Source organism: Entelurus aequoreus, linkage group LG01 (assembly GCF_033978785.1).
Source record: "Entelurus aequoreus isolate RoL-2023_Sb linkage group LG01, RoL_Eaeq_v1.1, whole genome shotgun sequence".
NCBI lineage: Eukaryota > Metazoa > Chordata > Actinopteri > Syngnathiformes > Syngnathidae > Entelurus > Entelurus aequoreus.
In genome coordinates, this window is record NC_084731.1 from 102,162,008 (window position 1) to 102,179,766 (window position 17,759).

Below are 17,759 nucleotides of genomic sequence, written 5' to 3' on the forward strand. Positions count from 1 at the left end.
CAACTCTGGCTTTTATATGTTGTCGTAGCCCGGTCGTTGCTAGCACGCAGTGTGTTGTGCCTCGGTGTGCATTGTTTACACAACGTGCGCTACGCTACTTAATATGTCCGTGTGGAAACTCGTTTGGTACACCTCCGGACCAAACCGAAGCCCCCGTACCGAAACGGTTCGATACAAATACACGTACCGTTACACCCCTAATATATGCATAAATATATATATATATATACATAAATACATGAATACACACATATATATATATATATATATATATACATACATACATATACATAAATACATACATACATATACATAAATACATACATACATATACACAGTATATATACATAAATACATACATATATATACATAAATACATACATATACATAAATACATACATACATATACATAAATACATATATACAGTATATATATACATAAATACATACATACATATATATAAATACATACTGTACATGTACATAAATACATACATACATATACATATACAAACCCTGTTTCCATATGAGTTGGGAAATTGTGTTAGATGTAAATATAAACGGAATACAATGATTTGCAAATCCTTTTTAACCCATATTCAATTGAATGCACTACAAAGACAAGATATTTGATGTTCAAACTCATAAACTTTATTTTTTTTTTGTAAATAATAATTAACTTAGAATTTCATGGCTGCAACACGTGCCAAAGTAGTTGGGAAAGGGCATGTTCACCACTGTGTTACATGGCCTTTCCTTTTAACAACACTCAGTAAACGTTTGGGAACTGAGGAGACACATTTTTTAAGCTTCTCAGGTGGAATTCTTTCCCAATCTTGCGTGATGTACAGCTTAAGTTGTTCAACAGTCCGGGGGTCTCCGTTGTGGTATTTTAGGCTTCATAATGCGTCACACATTTTCAATGGGAGACAGGTCTGGAATACAGGCGGGCCAGTCTAGTACCCGCACTCTTTTACTATGAAGCCATGTTGATGTAACACGTGGCTTGGCATTGTCTTGCTGAAATAAGCAGGGGCGTCCATGGTAATGTTGCTTGGATGGCAACATATGTTGCTCCAAAACCTGTATGTACCTTTCAGCATTAATGGCGCCTTTACAGATGTGTAAGTTACCCATGTCTTGGGCACTAATACACCCCCATACCATCACAGATGCTGGCTTTTGAACTTTGCGCCTATAACAATCCGGATGGTTCTTTTCCTCTTTGGTCCGGAGGACACGACGTCCACAGTTTCCAAAAACAATTTGAAATGTGGACTCGTCAGACCACAGAACACTTTTCCACTTTGTATCAGTCCATCTTAGATGAGCTCAGGCCCAGCTAAGCCGACGGCGTTTCTGGGTGTTGTTGATAAACGGTTTTCGCCTTGCATAGGAGAGTTTTAACTTGCACTTACAGATGTAGCAACCAACTGTAGTTACTTACAGTGGGTTTCTGAAGTGTTCCTGAGCCCATGTGGTGATATCCTTTACACACTGATGTCGCTTGTTGATGCAGTACAGCCTGAGGGATCAAAGGTCACGGGCTTAACTGCTTACGTGCAGTGATTTCTCCAGATTCTCTGAACCCTTTGATGATATTATGGACCGTAGATGGTGAAGTCCCTAAATTCCTTGCAATAGCTGGTTGAGAAAGGTTTTTCTTAAACTGTTCAACAATTTGCTCATGCATTTGTTGACAAAGTGGTGACCCTCGCCCCATCCTTGTTTGTGAATGACTGAGCATTTCATGGAATCTACTTTTATACCCAATAATGGCACCCACCTGTTCCCAATTTGCCTGTTCACCTGTGGGATGTTCCAAATAAGTGTTTGATGAGCATTCCTCAACTTTATCAGTATTTATTGCCACCTTTCCCAACTTCTTTGTCACGTGTTGCTGGCATCAAATTCTAAAGTTAATGATTATTTGCTAAAAAAAAAAAGTTTATCAATGTGAACATCAAATATGTTGTCTTTATAGCATATTCAACTGAATATGGGTTGAAAATGATTTGCAAATCATTGTATTCCGTTTATATTTCCCAACTCATATGGAAACGGGGTTTGTACATAAATACATACATATACAGTATATACATAAATACATACATCCATCCATCCATCCATTTTCTACCGCTTATTCCCTTCGGGGTCGCGGAGGGCGCTGGAGCCTATCTCAGCTACAATCGGGCAGAAGGCGGGGTACACCCTGGACAAGTCGCCACCTCATCGCAGGGCCAACACAGATAGACAGACAACATTCACACTCACATTCACACACTAGGGCCAATTTAGTGTTGCCAATCAACCTATCCATATATACATAAATACATACATATACATAAATACATACATATACATAAAAGACATATATATAAATAAATACATATATATATATATATATATATATATATATATATATATATATATATATATATAAAAATACATACATACATACATATACATACATATATATATATATATATATATACATACATACATATACATATATATATATATATATATATACATACATACATACAAATATATATATATATATATATATATATATATATATATATATATATATATATATATATATATATATATATATATATATATATATATATATATATATACATACATACATACATACATACATACATACATACATACATATATACATACATACATATATATATACATATATACATATATATATACATATATACATATAGATGGTACAGGTATAGACAGACTCACCGCGTTCAGAGCATCTTTCTTGTCCGGACACACGTTTCCCCAATGATTTCGCCATTTTTTTCTCCCTTTGCGCACTAATTGACTGAAAGAGCGCGCACTTGATGTCACGTTATCGATGGGAAAATGCATTTTTAGGTATGATTTGCTAGGAGACCCCAGGAGTAACAAGCGGTAGAAAATGGATTGATAAATGGGCGAGAAAGGACACATTAAAAAGTAATAGTCAAAAAAATACGCTCGCAGTAGCATTTAGACAGGTTATACTCTAGCAAACATGTCTGCCACAATCATGTGTGTTCTTAAATGTGTATTCCACCTCTTCCATGTGGAGAGCAGTTTGGATTTGGACTTACATGGTAAACAACTCACATGAATGTGGTGTTTTATCCAGACGCATACATTTGTCCAATTGTGGCCAAGTAGACACATTGTGAGTTTCCTGGACGTCGTCTACATCGCTAAAAGAAAAATCTAAGAAAGAGAATCCGTCTGCCATCTTCCACTAGTTTTTTTAAATATATAAATCGCCCGCTCATTTGGGATGTCTGTTGTGATTTCCCTTCCTGGTTCCATGACCCGCCCTATCTTGCTTCTGATTGGCCTGTCCCTGATGTTTTGCCCTGATCTTAAGCAATCGTGACTCATTATAGTAAACAACCAACCAATCATGGATGTTCTTATACGTAAACCAAACAATCATCATTGATGTTTCCCGTGCATGTTGTCCCGTGCCCGTGGAGTTGCACTAGTCTGGAGGTCGGCAACCCGCGGCTTTAGAGTCGCATGCAGCTCTTTTGCGCCGGCCTAGTGGCTCTCTGGAGCTTTTTCAAAAATGTATGAAAAATGGAAAAAGATGAGGGGGAAAAATATATTTTGTGTTTGAATATGGTTCCTGTAGGAGGACAAACATGACACAAACCTTCCTCATTGTTAGAAAGTTTTCTGTTTATATTAAACATGCTTCACTGATTAGAGACTATTTGGCGAGCGCCATTTTGTCCAACTAATTTTGGCGGTCCTTGAACTCACCGTAGTTTCTTTACATGTACAACTTTCCAAGAAAGTTGTACATGACGTTAAAGTTAAAGTACCGATGATTGTCACACACACACTAGGTGTGGTGAAATTTGTCCTCTGCATTTGACCCATCCCCTTGATCAACCCCTGGGAGGTGAGGGGAGCAGTGAGCAGTTCAGTGGCCACGCCCGGGAATCATTTTTGGTGATTTAACCCCCAATTCTAACCCTTAATGCTGAGTGCCAAGACGGGTGTTAATGGGTCCCATTTTTATAGTCTTTGGTATGACTCGGCCGGGGTTTGAACTCACAACCTACCGATCTCAGGGCGGACACTGAGCAGACGTGTTTTATGCCACCCCTTTTTTGTAACATTTTGTCCACCAAACTTTTATTGCTGTGTGTCAATTCACAAAGGTGAGCTTTGTTGATGTTATTGACTTGTTGGAGTGCTAATCAGGCATATTTGGTCAGTGCATGACTGCAAGCTAATCAATGCTAACATGCTATTTAGGCTAGCTGTATGTACATATTGCATCATTATGCCTCGTTTGTAGGTATATTTGAGCTAATTTAATATCCTTTAAGTCCTCTTCATTAAATTTATATTTGCATATCTCATGACACATTATCTGTATGTAATATTGACTGCATTTATGATAGTTGTTTGTGTGCCATGTTGTTCCAGACCACAGCAAACAATACCTAGCTTGCTAAAAATTGCAATAAATCTATTAAAAGAAGACAGCCTGCAGTTTCCTTTAACTTGGACACACACATCTATACCTTTGGCCATTAAAGACAGTCATTTCCAGGAGTTATCTCACCTTCTGAGAAGTTTTACTAATGTTTTCCAATGTTGTAAAAATGTGTAGAATAAATATTACATTTCAACATTTCTGTCAGCCTGCGACACAGTCATTTTGATAGTAGGCTAATATAGACACTAACATCATGTGTTGTCTTCATTATAACACTTACATAAGACTTTTAAAGTCATTTTTATAGTAGGCTAATATAGTTAATATAGACACTTACATCATGTGTTGTCTTCATTATAACACTTATATAAGACTTATAAAGTAATTTTGATAGTAGGCTAATATAGCAAATATAGACACTTACATCATGTGTTGTCTTCATTATAACACTTATATAAGACTTTTAAAGTCATTTTGATAGTAGGCTAATATAGACACTTACATCATGTGTTGTCTTCATTATAACACTTATATAAGACTTTTAAAGCCATTTTGATAGTAGGCTAATATAGACACTTACATCATGTGTTGTCTTCATTATAACACTTACATAATACTTTTAAAGTCATTTTGATAGTAGGCTAATATAGTTAATATAGACACTTACATCATGTGTTGTCTTTATTATAACACTTATATAAGACTTTTAAAGTAATTTTAATAGTAGGCTAATATAGCCACTTACATCATGTGTTGTCTTCATTATAACACTTATATAAGACTTTTAAAGTCATTTTGATAGTAGTCTAATATAGCTAATATAGACAATTACATAATGTGTTGTCTTTATTATAACACTTATATAAGACTTTTTAAGTCATTTTGATAGTAGGCTAATATAACTAGTATAGACACTTACATAATGTGTTGTCTTCATTATAACACTTATATAAGACTTTTAAAGTCATTTTTATAGTAGGCTAATATAGACACATCATGTGTTGTCTTTATTATAACACTTATGTAAGACTTTTAGTCATTTTGATAGTAGTCTAATATAGCTAATATAGACGCTTACATAATGTGTTGTCCTTATTATAACACTTATATAAGACTTTTTAAGTCATTTTGATAGTAGGCTAATATAACTAGTATAGACACTTACATAATGTGTTGTCTTCATTATAACACTTATATAAGACTTTTAAAATCATTTTTATAGTAGGCTGACGTCTGTGGTCATGAAGTCCTTTGAGCGCTTGGTCCTGTCCCACCTCAAGGACATCACCGCCCCCCTCCTGGACCCACTGCAGTTCGCCTATAGAGCCAACAGGTCTGTGGATGATGCAGTGAACCTGGCCCTCCACTTCATCCTAGAGCATCTGGACTCCCCAGGAACCTACGCTAGGATCCTGTTTGTGGACTTCAGCTCTGCCTTCAACACCATCCTCCCTGGACTGCTACGAGACAAGCTCTACCAGCTCAGCGTGCCCGACTCCCTCTGCAGTTGGATCAATGACTTCCTGACAGACCGAAGACAGCACGTGCGGCTGGGGAAGATTGTCTCGGACAGTCGAACCACGAACAGTGGTACTCCTCAGGGCTGTGTACTCTCCCCCTGGCTCTTCTCCCTGTATACAAACTGCTGCACCTGCAGTCACCAGTCCGTAAAACTGCTCAAGTTTGCGGATGACACCACCCTCATCGGGCTCATCTCGGATGGCGATGAGTCCCCCTACAGGAGAGAGGTGGACCGGCTGGCGTCCTGGTGCAGCCTCAACAACCTGGAGCTGAACGCCCAGAAAACAGTGGAGATGATCATGGACTTCAGGAAAGTCACAGCCCCACCATCCCCCCTCACCCTGATTGACTCTCCCACCCCCGTCCCCATTGTAGACTCCTTCCGTTTCTTGGGCACCACCATCACCCAAGACCTCAAGTGGGAGCCGACCATCAGCTCCCTCATCAAGAAGGCCCAGCAGAAGATGTACTTCCTGCGGCAGCTGAGGAAACTTAAGGTGCCGACCGAGATGCTGGTGCAGCTTACTCAGCCATCCTCGAGTCCATCCTGACCTCCTCCATCACCGTGTGGTTCCCCTGCGCCACAGTCCAGGATAAGCATGGACTGCAGCGCATCGTACATGCTGCTGAGAAGGTGATTGGCTGCAAGCTCCCATCCCTCCAGGACTTGTTCTCCTCCAGGACCAGGAGGCGTGTCGGTCGGATCACAGCTGACTCTTCTCACCCTGGACAAACACTATTCTCCCCTCTCCCCTCAGGCAGGAGACTACGCTCCATCCAGACCCACACCTCCCGCCACCTGAACAGTTTTTTCCCCTCGGCCATCAGGCACATGAACAATAACTCCCAACAGTAGCTCCTTGAATTCCTTGAATTCCTTCTAAGTCTATAACAAGATCTGATAGCTCAGTTACAGCTCTTTTTATTACCAAATATGTGTTATATATGTTTTATGTTGCACGATTGCACCAAGAAAAATTCCTAGTTTGTGAACCCGTTCTCAAACAATGGCAATAAAACTATTCTGATTCATTATAACACTTATATAAGACTTAATTTTTTGCGGCTCCAGACGGATTTTTGTTTTTTATTTTCGGTCCAATATAGCTCTTTCAACATTTTGGGTTGCCGACCGCTGCACTAGTCCATTTCTCTCTTTCTTTCTTTTGTAGCATGTAGCTTAGCTAGCTGCTACACGGGTCTAAAAATAGCTAAGCTAGGGAATTTGCTACTTGTTTAAAAAGTAGCGAAGCTACTGGGAAATGTAGTTAAGCTTTTTAAGTTAATAATTTTTAATGGAAAACCGTTGTTTTTAACCACTGAATTATCAAAAACCGTACTCATTAGGGGAAAACCGTAGTTGTTGGCAGGTATGGCAAAGAGACGGATCAAGATAACACATATTGTAGGTCGGGAAAAACGGAAAATATTCGTTTATATTTTTAAAGAGATAAAAAAGACGGATTTCCGACTATAGTCGGAAAAACCACATCATCGTAATTTTCCTACACCGGGACTTGAGTGGAGGTACCTGAGGGAGAGCTGGCGGTGGACACGCAGCTGTGGCGTGGAGGGCGTGCCGCCGGACTGCGTGCGGCTGACTTTCAGACGGGACAGCTGCTGGGGCAGACTTGAATGTGCCAGGTCGGCCTCCAGTGGTGGGAGCAACTCCGCCTTGGTGGGACTGCAGAAAACAGAAATATTTCACATCATATTTGATTCGCCAGTAAGTGATTTACTGCAAAGTAAAAACACTTCAAAGCACAGTTCACAACTACATGTAGGACTCCCGGAAAGTATTCACAGCGCTCCACTTTTTCCACAAGTTGTTATCCTACAGCCTTATTCCAAAATAGAATACATTCATTTTGTCCTCAAAATTCTACACACAATACACCGTAATGATAATGTAAACGTTTTATTTATTTATGCAAATGTATTAAGGCTAAAAGAAAGGCATGTACATAAGTATTGACAGCATTTGCTCAATACTTAGTTGATGCACCTTTGGCAGCAGCTTAAGTCTTTTTGAACATGATGCCACAAACTTGGCACACCTATCTTTGGGAACTTTTAACCATTCCTCTTTGCAGCACCTTTCAAGCTCCATCAGGTTGGATGGGAAGGTTTTCATCCCGGATGTCTCTGTACATTCCTGCTTTCATCTTTCCCTCTATCCCGACTAGTCTCCCAGTTGGTTTTCATCCAGGATGTCTCTGTACATTGCTGCATTCATCTTTCCCTCTATCCCGACTAGTCTCCCAGTTGGTTTTCATCCAGGATGTCTCTGTACATTGCTGCATTCATCTTTCCCTCTATCCCGACTAGTCCCCCAGTTGGTTTTCATCCAGGATGTTTCTGTACATTGCTGCATTCATCTTTCCCTCTATCCTGACTAGTCTCCCAGTTGGTTTTCCTCCAGGATTTCTCTGTACATTGCTGCATTTATCTTTCTCTCTACCCAGACTAGTCTCCTAGTTGGTTTTCATCCAGGATGCCTGTGATGAGGTGGCGACTTGTCCAGGGTGCACCCCGCCTACCGCCCTAATGCAGCTGAGATAGGCTCCAGCACCCCCCGCGACCGCGAAAGGGACACGCGGTAGAAAATGGATGGATGGATGTCTCTGTACATTGCTGCATTCATCTTTCTCTCTATCCTGACTAGTCTCCCAGTTGGTTTTCATCCAGGATGTCTCCGTACATTGCTGCATTCATCTTTCTCTCTATCCTGACTAGTCTCCCAGTTGGTTTTCATCCAGGATGTCTCTGTACATTTCTGCATTTATATTTCCCTCTATCCCGACTAGTCTCCCAGTTGGTTTTCATCCAGGATGTCTCTGTACATTGATGCATTCATCTTTCCCTCTATTCTGACTAGTCTCCCAGTTGGTTTTCATCCAGGATGTCTCTGTACATTGCTGCATTCATCTTTCCCTCTATCCCGACTAGTCTCCCAGTTGGTTTTCATCCAGGATGTCTCTGTACATTGTTGCATTAATCTTTCTCTCTATCCTGACTAGTCTCCCAGTTGGTTTTCATCCAGGATGTCTCTGTACATTGCTGCATTCATCTTAGTCTAGTCAGGGAGGTGACCAAGACCATGGTCACTCCATCAGATCTACAGCATTCCTCTGTGGAGAGAGGAGAACCTTCCAGAAGGACAATCCACTAATCAGGCCTGTATGGTAGAGCGGCCAGATGGAAGCCATTTCTTAGTAAAAGTTTGCCAAAATGCACCTGAAAGACTCTCAGACCATGGGAAACTAAAATCTCTGGTCTGATGAGACAAAGAATGAAGTCTTTGGCATGAATGTTTGGAGGAAACCAGGCACCGCTCATCACCAGGCCAATACCATCCCTACAGTGAAGCATGGTGGTGGCAGCATCATGCTGTGGGGATGCTTTTCAGCGGCAGCAACTGGGAGACTAGTCAGGATAGAGGAAAAGATGAATGCAGCAATGCACAGAGACATCCTGGATGAAAACCTTCCCATCCAACCTGATGGAGCTTGAGAGGTGCTGCAAAGAGGAATGGTTGAAAGTGTCCAAAGATAGGTGTGTCAAGCTTGTGGCATCATGTTCAAAAAGACTTGAGGCTGGAATTGCTGCCAAAGGTGCATCAACTAAGTATTGAACAAAGGCTCTGAATACGTGTGGCGAAGTTGGGAGAGTGGCTGTGCCAGCAATCTGAGGGTTACTGGTTCAATCCCCACCTTCTACCATCCTAGTCATGTCCGTTGTGTCCTTGAGCAAGACACTTCACCCTTGCTCCTGATGGGTTCTGGTTAGCGCCGTGCATGGCAGCTCCCGCCATCAGTGTGTGAATGTGTGTGTGTGAATGGGTGAATGTGGAAATAGTGTCAAAGCGCTTTGAGTTCCTTAGAAAGGTAGAAAAGCGCTATACAAGTACAACCCATTTACCATTTATGTACATGTAATTTTTTTGTTAGTTTTAATAAATTTGCATACATTAAAAAATTACTTTGTATTTATGGGGTATTGTGTGTGGAATTTTGAGGACAAAATGAATGTATTCCATTTAGGACTCAGTGTAACAACACAAAATGTGTAAAAAGTGAAACGCTGTGAATACTAAGCGTATGAACTGTATATTTAGGCATAAATCATGTTATAAAATAATGTGAGGATAAAGGAAAGCTTTGTTAGGTTAAAAGCATTATGTGCTCAACTCTGGCTTATCATGCTTTTAAAATGCTCCAAAGTAGGTTAAACCCCTAAAAAAGGCAGACCACAAAATATACTTCTGAGAATGTAGAAGAGTGTTAAACAATGTGTCAGTTCACTGATCTAAAACTCTGCACAGCATGAATTATTCATGCTTTAATACAAAATAATCAATCAATAGTCATCTGATTCATTTTTTTACGCAATCAACCCACCTGCAGCACAACATTAATAAAGACTAAACACCAATAATTGTTGAATTGTGATTAATCAGAGTTAATTCTCAGATTATATCAGAATAAAATAATGAATGGTTTAACAGTACTGCTTTCATTTTTGGCCAACATAAAACCATTTAGTCAGTCTTTATTGGAGTTTATGTAAATTACATGTACATATATGTAAATGACACCTACATATACACACACATATATATATATATATATATATATATATATATATATATATATATATATATATATATATATATATATATATATATATATATATATATATATATATATATATATATATATATATATATATATATATATATATATATATATATACACACAAATATATACAAACCCCGTTTCCATATGAGTTGGGAAATTGTGTTAGATGTAAATATAAACGGAATACAATGATTTGCAAGTCCTTTTCAACCCATATTCAATTGAATGCACTACAAAGACAAGATATTTGATGTTCAAACTCATAAACTTTATTTTTGTTTTGCAAATAATAATTAACTTAGAATTTCATGGCTGCAACACATGCCAAAGTAGTTGGGAAAGGGCATGTTCACCACTGTGTTACATGGCCTTTCCTTTTAACAACACTCAGTAAACGTTTGGGAACTGAGGAGACACATTTTTTAAGCTTCTCAGGTGGAATTCTTTCCCATTCTTGCTTGATGTACAGCTTAAGTTGTTCAACAGTCCGGGGGTCTCCGTTGTGGTATTTTAGGCTTCATAATGCGCCACACATTTTCAATGGGAGACAGGTCTGGACTACAGGCAGGCCAGTCTAGTACCCGCACTCTTTTACTATGAAGCCACGTTGATGTAACACGTGGCTTGGCATTGTCTTGCTGAATTAAGCAGGGGCGTCCATGGTAACGTTGCTTGGATGGCAATATATGTTGCTCCAAAACCTGTATGTACCTTTCAGCATTATTGGCGCCTTCACAGATGTGTAAGATAGCCATGTCTTGGGCACTAATACCATCACAGATGCTGGCTTTTCAACTTTGCGCCTATAACAATCCGGATGGTTCTTTTCCTCTTTGGTCCGGAGGACACGACGTCCACAGTTTCCAAAAACAATTTGAAATGTGGACTCGTCAGACCACAGAACACTTTTCCACTTTGTATCAGTCCATCGTAGATGAGCTCAGGCCCAGCGAAGCCGACGGTGTTTCTGGGTGTTGTTGATAAACGGTTTTCGCCTTGCATAGGAGAGTTTTAACTTGCACTTACAGATGTAGCGAACAACTGTAGTTACTGACAGTGGGTTTCTGAAGTGTTCCTGAGCCCATGTGGTGATATCCTTTACACACTGATGTCGCTTGTTGATGCAGTACAGCCTGAGGGATCGAAAGTCACAGGCTTAGCTACTTACGTGCAGTGATTTCTCCAGATTCTCTGAACCCTTTGATGATATTACGGACCGTAGATGGTGAAATCCCTAAATTCCTTGCAATAGCTGGTTGAGAAAGGTTTTTCTTAAACTGTTCAACAATTTGCTCACGCATTTGTTGACAAAGTGGTGACCCTCACCCCATCCTTGTTTGTGAATGAGCATTTCATGGAATCTACTTTTATACCCAATCATGGCACCCACCTGTTCCCAATGTGCCTGTTCACCTGTGGGATGTTCCAAATAAGTGTTTGATGAGCATTCCTCAACTTTATCAGTATTTATTGCCACCTTTCCCAACTTCTTTGTCACGTGTTGCTGGCATCAAATTCTAAAGTTAATGATTATTTGCAAAAACATTTTTTTTTATCAGTTTGAACATTAAATATGTTGTCTTTGTAGCATATTCAACTGAATATGGGTTGAAAATGATTTGCAAATCATTGTATTCCGTTTATATTTACATCTAACACAATTTCCCAACTCATATGGAAACGGGGTTTGTATATATATAGTAGCTGGCTTTCAATCACCTGACCTAGGAGCACTTCCAGGTTTCTAGGGCAGAGGTTTCCAAATGACAACTGATTTGACTGACGCTAATTCACCTCTATATTGTGGACAACATTAAAACTGTACATACGTGAACAGAAAGGTACATTTTACAACTGTGTAGCACACCATTAACTTATATGACCCAATCCAAAGAACATTTCCCACTCATGGTACAAAATAAATAAATAAAATAAAGTCAACACACACATGACTTAACCTGGTCACTGAACTTTGTGGATACTATGAACAACAACTTTAAAGTACCATTTCTTTTTCAAAATTACACCAATTTAAATCCACTACAATGCATGATGGGAAAAATGCAAAAAAACCCTCCCCTTACACTTATCCATGTTTGGCACATCTTAGCTGCTTGATGTTTCCGAGTGATTACAAAACTTTAAAGAGGTCGTCACAGAAGTAAACAAGGTAGAAGTCCAACTTTTACATACTCTTGATACCCAATTATATATCCATTATATTAATTATGTATCCATTATAGTAATATATCCCGCAACCCCGAAAAAAACAAGTGGTAGAAAATGGATGGATGGTTATATTAACTGATATATATATACATACATATATACATACACATATATATATGCATACACATACATACATATATACTTTCACATACATATATATACACACATATATATATATATTTATACATATATATACATACACATATATATACACATACATTGATGTATATACATACATTTATATATATATATATGTATATATACAGTATATACACACATACATACATACATATATATATATACACATACATTGATATATATACATACATTTATATATATATATATATATATATATATATATATATGTATATATACAGTATATACACACATACATACATACCTATATATATATACATACAAACATGTATATACATACATATATACACACACAAATATGTACACATATATGTGTTTTATTTATACATATATATACACATATATATATATATATATATATATATATACATATATACATATATATATATATATATACATATATATATACATATATATATACATATATATATATATACATATATATATACATATATATATACATATATATATACATATATATATATATATATACATATACATATATATATACATATATATATACATATATATATACATATATATATATATATATATATACCGTATTTCCTTGAATTGGCGCCGGGAATATAGTATTCGCCTGCCTAGAATTACAGCCGGGTCAAACTCGTTCCGCAAAATAATTAGCGCATGCTTGGCACTTCCGCCGGGTCAAATATGAGTCATTAAATGACTCCCGCCTCCAGGTGGTAGAGGGCGCTAGTGATCCTTCTTGCGACTACCAGTACTGCAGGAGACAGGTACTGCAGAAGAAGACAACAAGCAGCAAGCATGCAGCAATTGTTTGCTTGCACTTTTAACATGGAGGATTACATATCTAAAATAAAACCGTTTTCTAAACTGGACTTTCAATCGAAGCAGGAGGTAATAATTAAAGGAATATCTCCAGAGACTTTTAAAATTGAAGAAAGATGAGAAAGACTGCCTTTGATCAGAAGCAGCTGCACATGGACCCATCTACAAGTAAAGGTAAGATCATAATAACGTTTTTTTTATTAAATGTGTTTTTAATGATAAGGTATGCGCCGGAGTGAGAAGAGGTTTTAAAATAATTAGAGCATGCTTGCTCATTCCGCATGGTTTAGGTAACCGCAGGAGTGAGAAGAGGTTTTAAATTAATTAGCGCCCCTGCGGCTATTCAAGGAAATACGGTATATATATATATATATATATATATATATATATATATATATATATATATATATATATATATATATATATATATATATATATACATACACACAGTATATATATATGTATAGTCTATTTATAAATTAAATTACATACAGTCGGCTTTTGGCCCCCAGTCAAATTATTTTAGCCCAAATCGGCCCCCAAGTAAAAAAGTTTGGACACCCCGGGTCTAGAGCCCCATTAGCATACTTACTCTTTATTTTCCTGCATAAGTGCAGATTTGGGCGTATTCATCTACTTTATTAATACTATGAAGGATATTTTCTTGATGGTAACAAATATTACCAAAGACGCTATAATATGGTCATCCGTGTCCAATAAATCACTTGTCTTATCTGCACAACAACTACTAAACTTTTAGTTTGTTATGAAAATGGAGAATGAACATAGGGTGGATTGGAGCAACAATCACAATATTAATTACTAGGACTTAACATGACGTTAGTTTATTTGCACAAGCAGGTCTTCTAGTTGTATTTAGGCATAGCAACCACAAAAGAACACAAACTAATTGTCCTTTCTTTACGTTTAGTTCTGCTCTCAAACACTACTAATATAGTAGAGAATAAACCGGATTGCATCACAGAAAGATTCTCAAACAAATCAAACATGTTACAAAGTGACTTGACTAACTACACTAGAGCAAGCCCGGTCACAGGCAATTACAGAGTCTGCTAGTCCGGGTGAGGAGTCAGTTAAGCTAGAACTAGCCAGCGCCAGGCTGGATAATCCCAGCACACATAGCAATTCTCGTAGAATAACACACAACTCACATAATGTTTTTTCTATTGTGAATGTGTCAGAGGTAGACATGCATTCTACTGAGGTGGCAAAGTATTATGCGTTCAGTTTATCGCAGCACCAAGCAAACAATCTGAAAATTCCTGTCATATCAATTCCTAGATATGGTCGAAACTATTTAAAGTGCACTACGCATAATAAGCGCAATATTATTAATATTGCTATTACGGATAATTTCAACAAAAACTCGTCAAAACAGCCCAATACCTACAATATGGGCTTTTTAAACATAAGATCATTGTCTCCCAAAACGTTTAGTTAATGAGGTCATTAGAGACAACAATCTTAACGTCATTGGTCTTAGCGAAACCTGGCTCAAACCAGACTATTTTTTTGCTCTAAAGGAGGCCTCTCCTCCTAACTATACGAATGCACATATTGGCCGTCCCCTTAAAAGGGTTGCGGGGGTGGGGGGGGGGGGGGTCGCACTAATATACAATGAAAACTTTAACCTTACCCCTAACCTAAATAACAAATATAAATCGTTTGAGGTTCTTACTATGAGGTCTGTCACACCGCTGCCTCTCGACCTGGCTGTTATCTACCGCCCCCCAGGGCCCTATTCGGACTTTATCAGTGAATTCTCAGAGTTCGTTGCTGATCTAGTGACGCATGCCGACAATATAATCATAATGGGGGACTTTAATATCCATATGAATACCCCATCGGACCCTCAGTGCGTGGCGCTCCAGACTATAATTGATAGCTGTGGTCTTACACAACTAATAAATGAATCAACACATCGCAAAATACGATAGATCTAGTGCTTGTCAGGGGTGTCACCACCTCCAAAGTTATGATACTCCCGTATACTAAAGTAATGTCCGATCATTACCTTATAAAATTCGAAGTTCTGACTCATTGTCAACAAGCTAATAACGATAATAACTGCTATAGCAGCCGCAACATTAATGCTGCCACAACGATGACTCTTGCTGACCTACTGCCTTCGGTAATGGCACCATTCCCAAACTATGTCGGCTCTATTGATAACCTCACTAACAACTTTGACGACGCCCTGCGCGAAACTATTGATAGTATAGCACCGCTAAAGCAAAAAAGGGCCACTAAAAGGCGTACTCCATGGTTTACAGAAGAAACTAGAGCTCATAAATGATCATGTAGAAAGCTGGAACGCAATTGGCGCGCGACTAAACTTGAGGTTTTCCATCAAGCATGGAGTGATAGTTTAATCAATCAATCAATGTTTATTTATACAGCCCTAAATCACAAGTGTCTCAAAGGGCTGTACAAGCCACAACGACATCTTCGGTACAGAGCCCACATACGGGCAAGGAAAACTCACCCCAGTGGGACGTCAATGTGAATGACTATGAGAAACCTTGGAGAGGACCGCATATGTGGGTAACCCCCCCCCCCCCCCCCCTCTAGGGTAGACCGAAAGCAATGGATGTCGAGTGGGTCTGACATAATATTGTGAAAGTCCAACACATCAGCGAAAGTCCAGTCCATAGTGGGGCCAGCAGGAACCATCCCGAGCGGAGACGGGTCAGCAGCGTAGAGATGTCCCCATCCGATGCACAGGCTAGCGGTCCGGAGCAGAGTAGAAAAGAAAAGAAACGACAGATCAACTGGTCTAAAAAGGGAGTCTATTTAAAGGCTAGAGTATACAAATGAGTTTTAAGATGAGACTTAAATGCTTCTACTGAGGTAGCATCTCTAACTTTTACCGGGAGGGCATTCCATAGTATTGGAGCCCGAATAGAAAACGCTCTATAGCCCGCAGACTTTTTTTGGGCTCTGGGAATCACTAATAAGCCGGAGTTCTTTGAACGCAGATTTCTTGCCCGGACATATGGTACAATACAATCGGCAAGATAGGCAGGAGCTTGACCGTGTAGTATTTTATACGTAAGTAGTAAAACCTTAAAGTCGCATCTTAGGTGCACAGGAAGCCAGTGCAAGTGAGCCAGTATAGGCGTAATATGATCAAACTTTCTTGTTTTTGTCAAAAGTCTAGCAGCCGCATTTTGTACCAACTGTAATCTTTTAATGCTAGACATAGGGAGGCCCGAAAATAAAACGTTACAGTAATCGAGACGAGATGTAACGAACGCATGGATAATGATCTCAGCATCGCTTGTGGACAAAATGGAACGAATTTTAGCGATATTACGGAGATGAAAGAAGGCCGTTTTAGTAACACTCTTAATGTGTGACTCAAACGAGAGAGTTGGGTCGAAGATAATACCCAGATTCTTTACCGAGTCCATCCATCCATCCATCCATTTTCTACCGCTTATTCCCTTTGGGGTCGCGGGGGGCGCTGGAGCCTATCTCAGCTACAATCGGGCAGAAGGCGGGGTACACCCTGGACAAGTCGCCACCTCATCGCAGGGCCAACACAGATAGACAGACAACATTCACACTCCCATTCACACACTAGGGCCAATTTAGTGTTGCCAATCAACCTATCCCCAGGTGCATGTCTTTGGAGGTGGGAGGAAGCCGGAGTACCCGGAGGGAACCCACGCAGTCACGGGGAGAAACTTTAACGAGTCGCCTTGTTTAATTGTTTGGTTGTCAAATGTTAAGGTGGTATTATTAAATAGATGTCGGTGTTGAGCAGGACCGATAATCAGCATTTCCGTTTTCTTAGCGTTGAGTTGCAAAAAGTTAGCGGACATCCATTGTTTAATTTCATTAAGACACGCCTCCAGCTGACTACAATCCGGCGTGTTGGTCAGCTTTAGGGG

At 39.0% G+C, this 17,759-nt stretch overlaps 1 protein-coding gene across 7 annotated transcripts in view; it reads right to left on the bottom strand.

Moving 5' to 3' along the window:
• The window catches only part of LOC133660751 (innate immunity activator protein-like), a 90,538-nt gene that overhangs the window by 12,461 nt on the left and 60,318 nt on the right, over positions 1-17,759 (bottom strand). For all 7 annotated transcript variants that reach the window (XM_062064364.1, XM_062064375.1, XM_062064367.1 and 4 more), the window contains one exon: positions 7,536-7,688. In XM_062064364.1, coding sequence (XP_061920348.1) covers positions 7,536-7,688 — 153 coding nt within the window. The remainder of the gene's footprint in view (positions 1-7,535; positions 7,689-17,759) is intronic.